General features: G+C 40.4%; 1 protein-coding gene across 1 annotated transcript in view; it reads left to right on the top strand.

Moving 5' to 3' along the window:
* The window catches only part of LOC119582828 (protein toll-like), a 26,894-nt gene extending 9,735 nt beyond the window's left edge, over positions 1–17,159 (top strand). The window contains 7 exon segments of the mRNA XM_037931293.1: positions 8,326–8,895; positions 8,897–9,012; positions 9,015–10,660; positions 10,794–10,944; positions 11,134–11,270; positions 13,283–13,549; positions 13,664–17,159. Coding sequence (XP_037787221.1) covers positions 8,393–8,895; positions 8,897–9,012; positions 9,015–10,660; positions 10,794–10,944; positions 11,134–11,270; positions 13,283–13,549; positions 13,664–13,867 — 3,024 coding nt within the window. The 5' untranslated portion in view covers positions 8,326–8,392 and the 3' untranslated portion in view covers positions 13,868–17,159.
* Positions 17,160–17,507: the final 348 nt, after the last annotated feature.

Here is a 17,507-nt window from a genome sequence, read left to right as displayed (position 1 = left end):
CCCAACTTCTCCCACTTCTCATTCCTCCTTCACCATTTCTCTTCTGAAATCCTTTCTCTTCATTCCTCACTTTCGTAGCTCCCTGATCCTCGCTTACCTTTCCTCCTGGAATTCGTTCCCTCAATTCAGCGTATGTTCCACTCCTTCCTGCATCGCTCCTTCGCTTTCCTCACTACAAAGGAGGTGCGGCCAAGGTCATCGTAGGATCTGCGGGAAGTCTTCGTGGTGTGGCGACTCCTTTCTGAGGTCACGCCCAGGTTTATGGCGCGGAGGTCACATCCTGTACTGTGTGTCAGCCGAAGCCGATATTATGCTGCAAGGTCTGTGTAATTAAGTATTTATATATAGACCTGGTTATCCTGCGTTATCACGAGAGGCTCACGTTGTAGCTGACATCTTGTGGTGATTTTTGCAAATTTTGCTGAAACTGGAGTTTGTCGAAAGCTTTTTCATACCAGAGAGAAGTGCAACTCTTTTTAGGTTATATAGACATATATGAAATTTTGAAATCTTTAGTTTCAGAGATAAGGTTATCAGATGAATAGACAGATACAAGATACATTTGCGTATATACTGAGTTTACGGAAATCTTACATTTGCATATTTATGCTCGCCCACAATCCCTGCACAGAAACATGAATAAAGTCGTTCTTTAGTCAAATAAATATTGACGTTTCACTATTAACTTTCAACACCTGGCAAGTGCTGCGATGCGTGTGGAGTAGTTGTCATGAAATCGTTCTTGAAAGCTCTTGAGCGTTTTAAGGATCTCTCTCTCTCTCTCTCTCTCTCTCTCTCTCTCTCTCTCTCTCTCTCTCTCTCTCTCTCTCTCTCTCTCTCTCTCTCTCTCTCTCTCCCTCCCTCCCTCCCTCCCTCTCTTCCCTCTCTCTTTATAACTGTTTTTCCTTCGCGTTCTCGTTCATCTCTTTATTACTTGCTGGCAGTCTTTGTCGATTTGTGTACGGCATTGATATTTACAAGCTTGGTGTGTGCTGTAAGGCGTTAACGAAGTAAAACATAATAACGAGTGATTAAAGGCATAAGAGAAAAGAGGTGGAATATATGACAGAAGAGGGAGGTTGAATATGACAGAAAAGGAAGGGTGAATAGAACAGAAAAGAAGGGAAGAATATGACAGAAAAGGAAGGGTGAATAGAACAGAAAAGAAGGGAAGAATATGACAGAAAAGAAAGGAAGAATATGACAGAAAAGAGAGTGAGAATATGACATAGAAGGGAGGGTGCATATTGCAAAAGAGGGAGAACATGACAGAAAAGGGAGGAAGACAGAGAAGCGAGGGAAACCATTTGAGAAAAAAGAAGGGATAACATAACAAAAGTGGAAGAAATGGCAACAGAAAAAGGAAGGAGAATATGACTGAAAAAGGAGAGGATGCCATGGCAGAAAGGAAAGGAGAGAGAAGAAAAGTATCGGTACGATTAATTCCTAGCAATTAAAATCCACTGACCTATACGCGACCACCCTTCCAAACAAATATAAACATGCCAAAGAAGGTATAAACAAATGTAAATAAAGACAGGCAGCCCTGACGAGAGTGCATAAACAACACACATACGCTTAGACATCCGTGCTCAGATGCTACCATGCTAAACAACAAAAACAAAGCACCCGTTCTGAACCACACTGACCGGAAATGGCATTCTGATGTCTTTGTTGTTGGCAAAGGTTACAAGGTTAAATGTCAGTGCGGTGTGACGTGGTGACGGTTATAACGTGACGGGGGATGAAGTGGTTTGGATAACGTGTGACGCCGATGGTGTTAGCGATGTAGCAGTGTAGAGGATAGTGGCCTTCATTTCCGACACATGAAAGACTTGGGTCATGACGATATATGCATGTGCTGACTTTTTTCTCGCGATATAGATATGCCACGGTATGCTATGGGGAATTGTGACGCAGAGGAAATAAGGTTCCTGAAGTGCGTGAGGAATTTTAGGCGATGTGGAGCCATGGGGCTGAGGGACAAGACGCTGTCGTGATGCGTCATGACCAATTGGGTTTCATGAAGACGTGGTGCTAGGAGAGAGGGAGAGGCCAGCAAGGTTTCGGTAATTATGTAGATGTGCAGATGGATGGTGCCCTCTCTCTCTCTCTCTCTCTCTCTCTCTCTCTCTCTCTCTCTCTCTCTCTCTCTCTCTCTCTCTCTCTCTCTCTCTTCCTTTCTTTCTTTCTTTCTTTCACGCGCTCATACACCATTAGTGGTAAAACGTATATTGCATATAATGCAATACGTAGATGTTCTAATTTGGCTGCAGTTCGAGTGGTTTACGAAGTTAACTGCTACAATCACTCATGGCGCGTGTAAAATATTGTGGTGTGAGGACTGGGCTGCAGTTCAGGGCCGGGCGCTTACTTCCTGCTACTTGAAGTAATGTATGAACTTTGTAACGTGCTTGAACAGAAATCGCTTTTAAAACGTAAAAAAAACGTTTTAAAACAGAAAAAGTGACATAACTCCCAAACCAAATGTACCTTTTGCATGACTTGTCTTCCAAATATACTTTCATGATGAAATAATTTACTGAGAACCGAGTTGCATTCGCCGTACACTGTAAAACATGAAACAACATTCAATGTATTTTTTTAGTCATCCCGCAAAATGTCTCTCCGAACCAAACGTATGCGCTTTTCGTCGCCGTTCCAGTGATGAGACAATTTAATCAAGAGAAGATTGATATTCATTTCACGCCGGTCGTCCTATCCGTCTTGGGATCACATCCTGTACACACACAAACGTGACGTAACACGGCTGGTGCGGCTCGGAGAAACACTTTCACTCCTTTCCCTTCTACATGCGCAGACCCCTTCTCCCGCATGATTACCTGCTTGTGTTTTGGTTGATTCTGTGCGTTGCTCTTTCTTGTCCTCCCTGTCTCAGTCTGTCTGATTCCATTCATCCCTCATATTTTTCATCATCTTTTCCTCCCTCCCTCTCTCTCTCTCTCTCTCTCTCTCTCTCTCTCTCTCTCTCTCTCTCTCTCTCTCTCTCTCTCTCTCTCTCTCTCTCTCTCTCTCTCTCTCACCAGACTCTAAATCTCACACTTTCACTCTCCGAAACTCTCCCCTCTGTTCCTTCTGTTTCTCTCTATATATCATGTTTCTCGTAGCACTCGCATTATTCCCTTCCGCTCATAGTGACAGACAAGGCGGTTCTTAGAAGACCCAGTCCTACCCCCCCTCCTTCCCCTTCTCCTTACCAGCCCTGACCAGTTCTTAGAACCCAACGTTTGCTCTGTTCGGTAGAGACAGAGGCATAGAAAGTGCTTGCGCGAAAGATAAAGAATACAGGAGATGGTATGACAGGTTGGAATGAAACGATAAGGGGAAGGAGGGGAGTCCGATACATGCTTGCGCTTTCGATAACGACACGGGGATGGAGAACAAGGCAACTAGGAAAGGCGGTGTGAAGAAATGATATTCGTAAAAAAGGTTGCGGAGTGACCAGGGGTAAGGCAGGTTGGGATTCAGGAGTGGTCTGACTAGGAGGGAAAAGGGGAGGGGGGAGGGACGGGAGTAGCTCTGGGTGGGGTGGAACTGCCGTGTGCGTTGGATTAGTGGCGTATGCGAGCTCCCGAAGGCCAGTCCTAGCCAGATGCATTTTCGATAAGACTCGTGGATATCGCCGATTAAATTGTCAGTAATCCTTTTTGAAGACGCAATGTAAGTCGATTGGAATTTACTTATCGATGAAAATCAACAAATAAGAAGAACAATTTCTACTTCTCACCTATCACCAGATTTCCATCCATGCGCTAAAGATAACACACAAAATTTTTGCTCGGGATAATAAACAACTTTCTTATTCGGCCTTGAGTTTCTCGAACTGTTTATTTAAAGGAATTCTAAGAAACCTATAACCCACATACTTCTAACATGCTGAGTACTTTTTTTTCTCCGTCAAATCATGTAATACCAATTTAATCAGGGCCATAATGATTGTAGATAGTCATGAACTTACGCAGCGGAGAAACGACAAAGGCACCGTTTGTTGACACCGAGATAAGTGTGTTTACATTTCTTGGGCGCGAGAGCCGCCAGCGAGAGAGAAATTCCGGAGTTCTTTAGGTGAGTCGTTGTTAGAAGGTTATAGAACGAATGCTGAACGGGACTCGTAATGACACTTGTTGCGCACGGTCACGCCCATGAATGAACACCCAGATGCACACGCCCGCGCGCGCGCACATGCACGCCTGCATGTACGCACGCGCGCACGCACTGCACATGTAAGTGTGCTTTAGCTTAGGGAGCCGCAATTTATACATCAAAAGTCAAAACAGCAAAATGTCAGACATGTACACACAATCAAGTCACAGAAATATGTCATACAGTCCCCCACTGACATCGGGGAGTTATCGGGACGCGATGCGGAGTTGCTTCCTTGGCGCTGCGGGAGAGGATAGCCAGGGGTCGATGCAAGTGATCACGTAATTGGTCGAAACGGCCAGCCTGAGTATCCAGCCGACCAATCACATCGCTCCTTTCATATTCTCTCTCTCCACTATTCCGTCCTCCGCAAATTTTCGGAAATTATCGGGTTCGCAGTGGGAAATATGAAACAGATTGAAGTTTTATGTTTAGTTAAAACCACGGAGCGTGACGCCGCGGGGCTTTTACGGATGTGACGCGCAAGTTAGGGTCGCCAGGATCGGGGGTGTGACGGAGTGTTCTGTGGTGGAATAAGTCATCAGCCTGTCGTAACGCACGAGAGATTAACTAATTACAGTGTAAGTTTACTTCCATTATTTCTATCTTACTCATTTCTCTGAACGTTCTACTGTTTTCTTTTAACATTTATTTTTCTGATTTCATTTAACATTTATTTTTCTGTTTTCTTTTATTTCTCCCCTTTTTTGCGCTTCCCTCTCTCTCTCTCTCTCTCTCTCTCTCTCTTCTCGCTCCTCTCTCTCTCTCTCGCTCCTCTCTTCTCTCTCTCTCTCGCCTCTCTCTCTCTCTCTCGCTCCTCTTCTCTCTCTCTCTCTGCTCTCTCTCCTCTCTCTCTCTCTCTCTCTCTCTCTCTCTCTCTTCTTCTCTCTTTTCTCCTCTCTCCCTCCTCTCTTCTCTCTCTCCTCCTCTCTCTCTCTCTCTCTCTCTCTTCTCTCTCTTCTCTCTCTCTTCTCTCCTTCTCTCTCTCTCTCTCTCCCCTCTCTCTCTATCTCATACTTCTATTCTCTATCTCTCTTCCTATCTCTCTCTCCCTCCTCGTTTATGCGTGCGTCGTCATGCTTTCGTTCTCCACTCACTACATGATCACTTGTCGTGTACGTCGTACACTGCTTGTGTTACCACACAGCACACGCACCGCACGCACCACACACACACACACACACACACACACAACACACACACACACACACACACATCACACACACACACACACACACACACACACACACACACACACACACACGTTTATGAGGCGTGACGTCGTGCGAAGACTAGTATTAACGTTCTCACAGACTCACTGACACATGAAGGTCACCTGTATGTTCGTACGTACATGTTGTGTACACTTGCGCTTGTGTTATCCTATGTTGTTATGACTGGACGCCGAGGCTGACAGAGGAGAGACTTCTGCGTCGAGAAGGGAAGGAACGGCGACCTGATGACGTAAGAGTGACGTAATGATTAGGGATCGTGACGTCACAGATAAGAAAGTCGATAAAACATCAAATATGACCCGTATTGTTGTTGTTGTTGTTTTTTTTTAATTTTCGTTGTTAATGTTTATTCTGTTATTATTTCACATCTAGTCTTTCTCTCTCTGTCTCTGAGAGTGAGTGAGGGAGGGGCGAAGGGAAGAAGGGAGGGAGGGAGAGAGGAAGGGAATGAGAGAGAGAGAGAGAGAGAGAGAGAGAGAGAGAGAGAGAGAGAGAGAGAGAGAGAGAGAGAGAGAGAGAGAGAGAGAGAGAGAGAGGGAGGGAGGAAGGAAGGAAATGAGAGGGAGGGAGGGAGGGATGGAGGAAGATAGTGAGGAAAGGAAGGAAGGGGAGTGAGTGAGGGAGAAAGGGAGTTAGGGAGGAAGAGAATGAGAGAGAGAGGGGGGAGGAGGGGGGAGGGAGTAGAGAGAGGGGGAGAGGGAGGGAGAGGGAAGAGAGAGAGAGAGGAGAGAGGGGGAGAGAGAGAGGATATATATATATAGATAGATAGAGAGAGAGATATAGATATAGATAGAGAGAGGGAGAGTGAGAGTGAGTGTGTGCCTCAGCCTATGTACTTCACGGTAACCAAAACTAACTCAGTGTGACGATAAGCTTCTTTATCACAATGATAAGCCACAAAAAGAATGTCGTGCCGTGTATGTATAAATGGCAACGAATATTCTTGTTTAATTTCTCGTGAAGTCGGAAGCACGCATCGCATTATGGATAAAAACACTGGAGCATCAGACTCTTACTAAAACCAAAAACAGTCGCAGGTGCATTAAAGTCCCCTATTTGATATTTCCAAAAGTTTATTTCATTTTGAAATATCTGACGCCCTAGCGAGATTATTATTTATTTAATGTAGAACGTAGGTATCATGTTATAGTTTATATACCAGGCTGCTGATTAATGCTTACCACGAAGAAAAGAATATCAGGATTGACGAAGATAACGAACCTATGAAACAATACAACATCCGAAGAATCATGGTTGATTTAACCTTGCTCTCCGAATCGAGCTAAAATGACTTTGTATTCGTATTCTCTCCCCTTCCGTAAAAACTTGTCCAGTGTTCCCCGTCATATGTAAACGGAGGGCACGGGAGCTGGGTTTTCCCGGGTACTTCCTTCTCTGCAGGTGGCGCTATGTCCTTCCCTGGAGGTTATAAAAGTAGTATCTTCTCCCGCGTTACAGCTTCTAAACAACGTTTATTCTGCTGTGTTCTGATTTTGCATAAAGCTGCATTAAAACTGGAATCGAAGGTTCGAAGCGAAGGCGGATTAACATGTCGTTAGAATGAGCGTGCGATGACGCGCAGAAGTGGCACGCTCGGCCACCCTTTCCCTCTATGGGCAAATGTTTTGTCTGGTTCCGGACCTTCATCTCATAGACTTGTTTTTCGCCTTCTTTAGAGATCCGGGTACATGGCTACTTGCGAAAATCCGGCACAAACTGTCTGCACGTCTGATATATTCATCGTCCTTTTCTTCTATCGCCTGTTCTCCAATATTTCCATTTTCTTGCGCGTTCGTGTCTGTGCAGCAGACATTAACTCTGATTTGTGGTTTCAGGCATTGGTGTAATGCCATATACAGAGCAGAGGAAATTGCAACGTAATTCACACACTTATAAGAGCAATTTTCAAGTTATTGCGGCAATGCCCTTTGGCGGAGTATAACGGATAAAATACATGTAGTGATTTACTTTGGTCGTTTTTTTTCTGTTATTTTTAAGCAGTTTTTGCTTGTTATATATTTTCCGTACATGAATTATGAAAATATGTAACAAAGTATGTATGCCTCCCCCCCCCCTTTCTCTCTGTCTCACACACACACACACACACACACACACACACACACACACGCACGCACGCACGCACGCACGCACGCACGCACGCACGCACGCACGCGCGCGCACACACACACACACACACACACACACACACACACACACACACACACACACACACACACACACACACACACACACACACACACACATATATATATATATATATAGAGAGAGAGAGAGAGAGAGAGAGAGAGAGAGAGACAGGCTGAGCATGCCCAGTGGGAAAACCATGCTCGTAGTTCATTGTCTCAATGAATGTTTTTGTTCCTTGTTAAGTTGGTAACAGTTAAAACGATGGTTTATGAAGTGGTCCCTTTTTATTATCGCTTCGTGATTTTAATTCCTCTGGAAATGTAGTGATGGATTATTACGTAAGTAGTTATCCCTTGTCATGGTGTGTACGTGCGTGCGTATGGATGTGTGTATGTGCGCGCGTTCGTGCGTACATATGTTTGGAGACAGTTCATGACCAGCGGTTAGAAGGAATACCAGGTCATGTTGTCCGGAGATAGAGTGGGAAACCCAAGTGAGAGTTTGTCGAGGTCGCGTCAAGCATCTGGCGAAGTATAAGTTTATGGGATTGTGCGCCGAGATTGCCATTGCTGATTTTTAAAAAAATGTATTGCAATAGATTTAACGTTTGAAATTATTTTGGAATATTCTCTCTCCAGAAATATCATGTTTTTTAAGTGATACTGAAAAAAAAATCATATATAGTCTTTTGCTAAACCTTTAGCATGATTGTTTCATGGAACCTATTTAAGTATGCGAGCTCATTTTCATTACTAACCCACATCTATTCTCTCTGCAGAAAGCTCCCACTGCCATGACACATCGGCCCCGCCTGACATCAAAGAGGAACTGAAGCAGAAGCAAATATGAAGCCTCTATGGATCCTTCTCCCTTGCCTCCTGGTGGTTTCTTCCATGGTGGCGGAAGTCCATGGCTTCAGCCCGTGTGGCAAGTGTGTGCGAGGACAGAATCTGCTCATCTGCCCGGGCGTCATGAGCCAAGAGCGCTTCGAGGTCACTATTGCGGACTACAACGGGACGAGCGAGAGCGTGTTCCACTTGAAGTGCCTGCACAGAGCCAAATCGGTGAACCTTTCTCTGATCGATGATTGCAGTTTCCCGAATGTGAAATACGTGATCTTCGAGCGGTGCCCGAAGCCCAACGTGACGTTCGCCGAGGTGTTCCGGAGCAGCGGAATCGAACCCGAGAATGTTCTTACCTTCACCTTTATGTCTGTGTTCACTGGCCAGCCCGGCGAGGATCTGGAGGAGTGGCACTTCCAAGGGCTGAGCAACCTGACCAGTCTGAAGCTTCGAGGCAACAACTTTCAGTCTCTGCCGCCGGATATCCTGAAATACACGCCCAAACTTACTTATTTTCAGCTCTCATTCAACAATATTTCCACTGTCTCAGAAACACTTTTCCAGAATACGACCCAACTCAAAACTCTCCACCTTTTCGAAAACGGATTCACTCACTTGCCAGAAAGACTGTTCAAAAATCTGAATAAGCTCACCAACATCAGTCTGTGGAAGAACAATATTGAACAAATTAGCCCCAAACTTTTCCAAAATCTACCGTCCTTATGGTCCCTGGAATTAAGCTTTAACAAAATATCGACTTTGGATCCTGATGTATTTGCAAGTATTCCAAATGTAGTCAAGATCCTTTTGGATAATAACAGGATCGAAAACCTACCTGAACACATGTTTAGGAATTGCACCAAGTTAGAATATGCTCATATGAGTAATAACAGAATAACGTCCGTGCATTCAGAACTGTTTAGAGAAAGGAAGAAACTCTACAGCATAGAGCTCAACAACAACATGATATCCAGTATCCCAGAAGATCTGTTTAAAGGATTAAACAACTTGGGAAAGTTAAAGATGAAAAGAAATGCACTGAAGACCCTCCCATCACGCCTCCTGTCAGACTTATCTAAGTTAGAGGTTCTGGATTTACAGTCAAATATCATCGAAGAACTTCCATCAGGATTCTTGGACAATCAGCGAATAATGGACATACTAATCTTGAAGAATAACAGCCTTGCAGAATTACCTGAGGGAATTTTCAAGAACTGTGAGGGACTCCAGCAAATTTACATGAGCCACAACAAATTTAGTACCCTGCAAAGCTCCTGGTTTCCAGCTCCAGTCACGGCTCTTAGGGAACTGGACTTGGAAAGCAATAATATCTCATTCTCCTCATTTGCAAACGGACAAGAAATTTCAGTTGAAGAGAACTTCCCCCTCTTGAGTCAAGTCAACTTAGAGAAAATTTATCTTGGAAATAACAGAATTACAGCTGTTCCCCAAGCATTTAGTAGTAACTTTGCGAACCTCACAATACTGAGCTTGACTCATAATGATATTGAGTTCGTGGATGCCAGTGGTCTTATCTTTAAATCTGATGAAGTAGTTCTTCACCTCGAAAACAACAAAATCAGAACCATTGATTTACAACACATACAAAATATCGCAGCTTATAAGGTAATTGATCTTTTCATGGCAGGCAACCCACTTGTATGTGACTGCAATCTATACTGGTTTTTGAGAATATTGCAAGGAAAACATTTAGATGGAGAAGTACCCCGACTTGTAGTGAAAAAGCCTGAAGTATTGACATGCTCATACATTGACGATGAAACCACAGTCAAACAGCTAATGAGAGTCAGCTCAGAAGTGCTTACTTGTAGACTACAGGAGTGCCCTGAGAGGTGCAAGTGCTATACAAGGCCACATGATAATATGTACATTGTCGATTGTGCATATCAGAAGCTCCATAAGATACCAAAAATCATCAGTCAGGAAGAACAAAATTTACGCAACTATTCCCTCACCTTAAACCTAAGGAACAACAGTATTTCTAACCTAGATCAAGTACAAGACCCAGAATACCGCTACTTAGTAAACTTAACAATTCCAAACAACAATCTCGTCTCCTTGAATGAATCAAATCTACCAGACAGCTTACGAGTCCTTGATATTCGCGGGAACAACTTTACATATTTAGAACCATCAGTGATAGACTACTTTAATAAGACTGATATAACTCTGAGTCTTGGAGAGAATCCATGGGTCTGTGACTGCAAACTTACCGATCTCCAGAGCTTTCTCAGAATTCAAGAACTGAAGGTGAGCCAGTTAAGACATTGCTTATTGCTACATACTGGAAAATATGAACAATTGTATTTCCATAGATACACACTAAAGAAATTTGACATACTTATTTCCATGAAGCTATAAAGTACTCAACTTTTATTCATAGGTTTTGGACTTCCACAACATTCGCTGTATGAATATCAACGAGACACTGGTAGACGTGACGGAAGGGGACATGTGCCCCATTGTCTTGCCCCCAGAGGTCATCATCGCCAGCACAGTGATCAGCATGTTCTTGATTCTCTCTGGGGTCTTAGGTAAGGGATGTTGCATAATTAATAATAAGGAAAATTCTATCAGTCTTCATGTCTTTCAGGTCCTCTTGATGTAATGCAGGCAAATGTCCCTGTTAAAATTAAAATATTCAGGATATTAAAACCTTTCACATAATCATTTCAGAGAAGTGGAATATGATCTATTAATTCATTAAATATTCTATTTCCCAGCTACTGTTAGCTTTTGGAAGTACAAGGAAGAAATCAAAGTTTGGCTCTTCACTCACCGGTTGTGCCTGTGGGCTGTGGCACACGAGGAGTATGATAACAACAAAAAGTATGATGCTTTCATCAGTTACTCCAATAAGGTAAGTTGTTCCCTCTTTATGGGAGGCAGAGGCAAGGCTGGTGCCATTATTCAAGCTGTGCAGGTTCAGTAATGTTTAAGAACACACTGGATATCTGCAGAGACATGATAAGTGAAGTGGTTTTAATGATAAAAATAGTGACTGCATGTGTGTATTCACACATTTACAATATATGCAATATAACAACGGCTACAGTTTGGACTTCATATTGGGCATGGTGGGACCAACATTGACAAATAATATGTATCCATCAGGTGTAAACTCATTCTGGTGTTTTCTCTGTATGAGAACCTGAGGATCCTGGCATAATAGTACTGATAATTGTGGAAGTTGTGGATAATAATGCAGCAAAAGACAGTGTGATATAAATGCATTCGCATTCATGCACAGTTGCATATTGTTGATGTTTAAGGTTATTTAAGTACAAAACTCTGTGTTCCTTTCTGTTTTTATTTTCAATTATGGGGACAAACCACACACAAGCTCCCTCAAGCACTGATGTAGAGGGGAGGGGGAATGTTTGCAGTATTTGTGCCTGGAGTGGGATGTTGGCCCAGGCTTGGGGTGAAGAAGCACTTGGTCTGATCTGTCTAGTAAAGCACACTTGTTATCATTAGACATTGCATTCAGTTATGAGGACTGATAGAGACCAGGATAAGAAAATAGTTCCAGGCAAGAGAAGCTGCCTTTATAGATAACTGGCAGTATGACTCAACCACAGGATTAAGACTGAAGGTAGTCTGTTGAAGTCACTGCATGCCTGGCAGTTTCAAGGGTAATAAGATAAGATGAATGTCTTGATCACTCACCCCTACAGTGTGGAGTGTCTAATGGAGCTGGTGAAGTGGCCATTGCTGCACTTATGCAGAGGCCATTAAGGCACCTGATGGTGGAGCTATCCATAGGGAGCTCTGCATATGTTGTGACACTGCCTGAGTAGTTGGCAGAGGTGCACCATCAAGTGGGACCAGACTTGATGTTTGCCTTTCAACTAAGCTACAACATCTCTGAGATTAGCCTGCATAGTTTTGCAGCTGATCATCTAGATTACATATTGCATCAGGTTCAGAGAGGTTGACCGCCTGGTGGTGCTTTAGTCTGGGTGGTACACATAGGTTCCTGGTAGATGTGACATCTGTTCACCAGCAAAAGTCAAGGATATGAAGGACTGACAGTTTGACGAATATGAGATTCATTATAAGAGCAAGGATTCTTGTGTGTGATGGAGAAGTATATCTTTCTTTGCAAGGATGTTCACCTGTATGAAGGAGGGGACAATGCAATGATGGCTTTTATGTTAATCTGGTTCATGTGTAAGCAGCTGCATAACTGTGGCCCTTGCAGAGATACCTCTAACATTAGTCTCTGGATATTTGCTTGTCAGCTGAATAATCATTTTGGTATTTTCCTTGTATCTAATCCCCAGGATTGTGACATAGTAGTGCCAATATTTTGAGAATAAAGACTAGACATTGTGAATAAAGTGTAAGATTAAGTATAGTCTTTACACAGGTGTGTTTTGTGTTAGCCTTCAGAGGGGCTAGGTACTCGAATTTTCTGTCACCATATTTGTGTTATTTGTTATCTTATATTAACTTGAAATATTAAAGAAAGATATGTGTATTGTCTTCTCCACCTGTGCCTTGCACTCTGTTTCCTCTCACTTATTCTTAGGCAAGAACATGAATGACTCCCTCACAGGTTCTAAGGGGGGGGGGGGGTATGCAGCATGCATTGAAATTACTTATGACTTATTCAAATTTGAATCTCTGATATATACTTTAATGATGTGAAAATGCAGAATAGTCTGTGTGTATGTGGCTGCTTAATACTACATAATATAAATGGAAAGCAGAGTGAGAGTTTAATGACTTGAGTTAGTGAGTATAAGACAATTTAAAGTAAGATTAACAATATATATATTCTTAAAATTTAAAAGATATATTAGGCAAATTCAAAGGAAATGATATTATACAAAATAAATAATCTTGCATATTTTTGGCTTTTCACAGGATGAAGAATTTGTGAACACTGTATTAGTGCCAGGACTGGAGTCTGGGGATCCAAAGTACAAAGTATGCTTACACTACCGTGACTGGTTGCCTGGAGCTTACATTCAGCAGCAGATTACTCAGAGTGTGGAAGCAAGTCGCAGGACCATCGTTGTGCTCTCATCAAATTTCATAGAAAATGTCTGGGGTCATCTTGAGTTCAAGACAGCTCACTGCCAAGCTTTGAAAGACAGGCACAACAGAGTTATTGTTATTGTACTTGGAGAGGTAGGTATCTATCTTTGATCTAAATGTATTATATCTATTGAATAGACTAGTATAGTATTTCCTTTAGTTAGAAATGCTAGTATGAAAGTAAATTTGAATTGATCTTAATTCCAGGTTCCTCCAGAAAATGAGCTGGATGAAGAGCTGAAACTGTACCTCTCGACCAGAACTTACCTCCAGTTCGGTGACCCCAAGTTCTGGGAGAAGTTGCGGTATGCAATGCCACACCCCTATGACCTCATTTATAAAAAGCAAAGGAAACGGAGAGACACAGACAAATTAGAATTGGTGAAGTCAGATTCAAAGGAGAGTAAGTGAAAATGAAAGTGAACCTAATGGAAAAGGACATTGGAGTTGTGTTCATAAGCAGAGTTTGGAAGTAACAAACTACTTTTAGATTTGAGAATTGGTCTCCATTTATAAATTTATTTACCCAAAAAGTAATGATTATTGTCACCATTACCTGTGATACTTTAGTTGTACAGATTGCAAAGAAATATGGCAAAAATGTGAGTAGCATTACTTACTTTTAACATTTTCTGAATTTGTCTATGCCTTTTTCAGAAATATTGAAACAGGCATTAATGAAAGTTTGGGAGATAACATACTGGTTTTCCTGTTTTTATAAATAAACTTATAAGTTAAGGGCAATTTTAGAGTCTAAAAATATTGATGGTACTTTCCTACTCTATATATATGTATGTATTACAAGAAATGTTTTTGTTACTCTGGTTTAATAGGAAGATAGTGCTATATGATACTCATTGAAAATAAGTCTGATATTGTTGAGTAATGTATCTTATTAAGTGATGAGAGATCCTGTAAATCTAATGGTAACCTGTCTTGGAATAATGAAAGTGTCCAATACAATAAACTGTTGGCTGAAACAAAACTTTGTGTTAGCCAGAGAAAGTTGCTAACCCCTGTGGATTCAGTGCTGCAACCAAATGCCAGTGAGTGAGACAAGTGTGAAAATGATTTTCTTTTGGGTATTGTATGAACAGTGGGAAGATGGACAGTTTTGATTATGGTGGTAGAAGGAAGAATGCAATTAATAAAATTAAATTTATTGAAAAGTGGCATCTCTCCATAATAACTTTATTAACTAGACTACTCTATATTCTCTGTGAATCCTCTGTTTACAAATAGTCTTGTAATGACCATATTCATTGCTGTAGCTGATTACGACTTAGCTTGACAGTAATGCACAATTTACATTTTCTCTAGTCATATGCCTGCAAAAGGTCTAGCATACTAACCTCCAATGATGTTTATCTCCTTTATTTTTTATTTAATTTTGTTTATTTTAGGAATACATTGAATATCAATTTGTGAACACAAACCGCTCAAGCTAAAACTCCTTCTGAATATTTTGTATTATCACAGATTTTTGTATTAGGCTGTAATGCTTTTATGGATAATAACTAATTTGTACAATTTTTCCAGATTTTCTATAAAAAAAAAGTGTAGTCAGGTCTAATTGTTTTACAGGAAGGTTATAAAAACTTCATATTTGTTATTAAATACATATTCTCACATTTTATGCTACAAAACTAACAAATATGTAGTTACCATGAAAAGGAATCATTAATGCACAATGCCACAATCAGTAAAATAGGTAACTGTATAAAACTGATATGCTCTAAGTTTGGTAGATAATAGTTAATTAGTCAAGAGAATTCAAAAGAGAGAGTCTGTAACAAGTACATGAGTGCACACACACACACACACACACACACACACACACACACACACACACACACACACACACACACACACACACACACACACACACACACACACACACACACACACACACACACACACACACACACACACACACACAAATATACAAACAAAATAGTGTATGCCAGCTTTCTCAATCATTCTAAGGGCACACAGCCTACATGCCACATGCATAAAACAATATGCCAAGAGTTTATTTAATGTACAAAATGTTTGTATTTCACTTTTTTAAGGTACAGGATTATCCAATATTGTACTTGCAGCTCTATTCTATAAAGACATTGCAAAAATGAAATAATTTTTGTGCAATAATACTTTCATTGTGTTACTCTGAAAAGTGAGTATTACTCTCAGCAGGTAACCAATGAATACTCAGTACATTCTATGAATTGTTTTACTTTGAGAATGATTTTCTTCTGTTTTGTATGTTTTCTTTGAGAGTTCCTAATTTTATGCTAACAAAAAGGGACCAAGAATAAGTTGGATTTCATAAAATTTACCTCTTTGTGTTTATGAAAGATTACCAAAAAAGTCCTTTGAGGGTCTTTGTAACAAGCTTAATATCTGAACATTTCATTGGGAAAAAAATTATGCATAACCTTGACCACAGTTCTACAATTCACCACCTCCCCCTGTGTGCTTTAAATAATTGGTGTTCTAATCACTTGCAGTGCTAGAGATGCTCAAACTTCCAAAGAGCAGTGCAGTATTTTGAGTGCAGAATATTGCCCTATTAGCAACTTGCTTATTACACAAGATGTTTAAGATAACACTGTAAATCTCTCAAGTGACTTCACCACACATAAAGTTCAAAATGACCTTCACACACAGGATAATAATTGATGTTAGAAGGACTATGTTTTCTTCACCCAAGTGACTTGTATCTTTCCGGATATTGAAAGCCTGATAGAGAATTCTTACAGAGCTAATGTTTTCATTCTGCTGTGTACATAATGTAAATAAGAATTATATTAAGGTGCTTTGTAAATTAATGTCAATAATTTTTTAGAAATACTGTATACCTTGGTATTATTTGTGTCTACTATTCCATATTTAGTTTATAGATTTAGATTTTTATGAAACTAAAAATCACAGCATTTTTTCAGATGAATGGTAAGTGAATTACATATCAAAATTTACAAATAGAAAGGGACTTTTTCATTTACTATTTTTGTAAGAATGAAAGTCTGCAATTTAGATATCAAAGAGTATATTTAATATTGAGATTAAAAAGTGAGAGATATTTTTAGCATGTCAGATGCATTTCCCAAATATATTGGAGCAGAATGGGGCATTTTGATGTAGATTTTATTGTAATCATGACATCAATAGTACGTAGGACACTCAGCCCCGTGATCTCGGTAAAGAATAAAGGTACACATATGCTTATACAGGGAAATATATGCATATATATAGCCAGGTGATAATTTGGTACCAGTTTTAATATAAATCTATTTACACATTTGTCTGAATTATTGATGTTGTCAGTTGCATCCCAGAATCAGCCACTGGAAGCAATAACAGTAACAGTAATAATGACACACTGATGAGTGACCATAGCAATCATGTTAATAAATTTGTCTGGTTCCCCCATCCTATCATTCTCTAATACCCCCCTCTGTACACTGTACTCAGTCACCTCCACATGACTTCATAGGCCTTATCCATGTGACATCTTAGGCCAAAGCTGCACAGAACTCATAAGTGACAAGACATTACATATATAGACTTTAGCAGCAATAACTGTGGGATGAGTGATGAGTCATAGGTGTTAGATGGTTCTTCAGTTCATTTCCAATATATATGTGATTTGTAATCTCACTGATGTATGTTTTTCTAACAAAAATAAACATCTCTTGAGCTGTAAAGTTATTCATTCTCACTCTTTCTTTTGTTTTACATATCTCATAATGAACACCATTCATAATGATAATGGTAATAATAGCAAAATAAAAATTATATAGTAATGATAATGATGGTGACAATGACAATGGAATAATAATGATGATGATTATAAGAATATTGAGAAAAAGAATACTAATAAAAATAATGATAATAATGATAATGATAATCATGATTATAAGATAATGATATAATGAAAGCAATAATCATAATGATAACAATGATGGTAATCGTTATTAGAAGTAATAATAGTATATTAATGTTGATAAAAATAAAACAGTGATAATGATAATGATAATTATAATAATAG

This window comes from Penaeus monodon, chromosome 16 (assembly GCF_015228065.2).
Source record: "Penaeus monodon isolate SGIC_2016 chromosome 16, NSTDA_Pmon_1, whole genome shotgun sequence".
Classification (NCBI taxonomy): domain Eukaryota; kingdom Metazoa; phylum Arthropoda; class Malacostraca; order Decapoda; family Penaeidae; genus Penaeus; species Penaeus monodon.
Note: the sequence above shows the minus strand (reverse complement) of the source record. Positions and strands in the feature narration are given on the sequence as shown.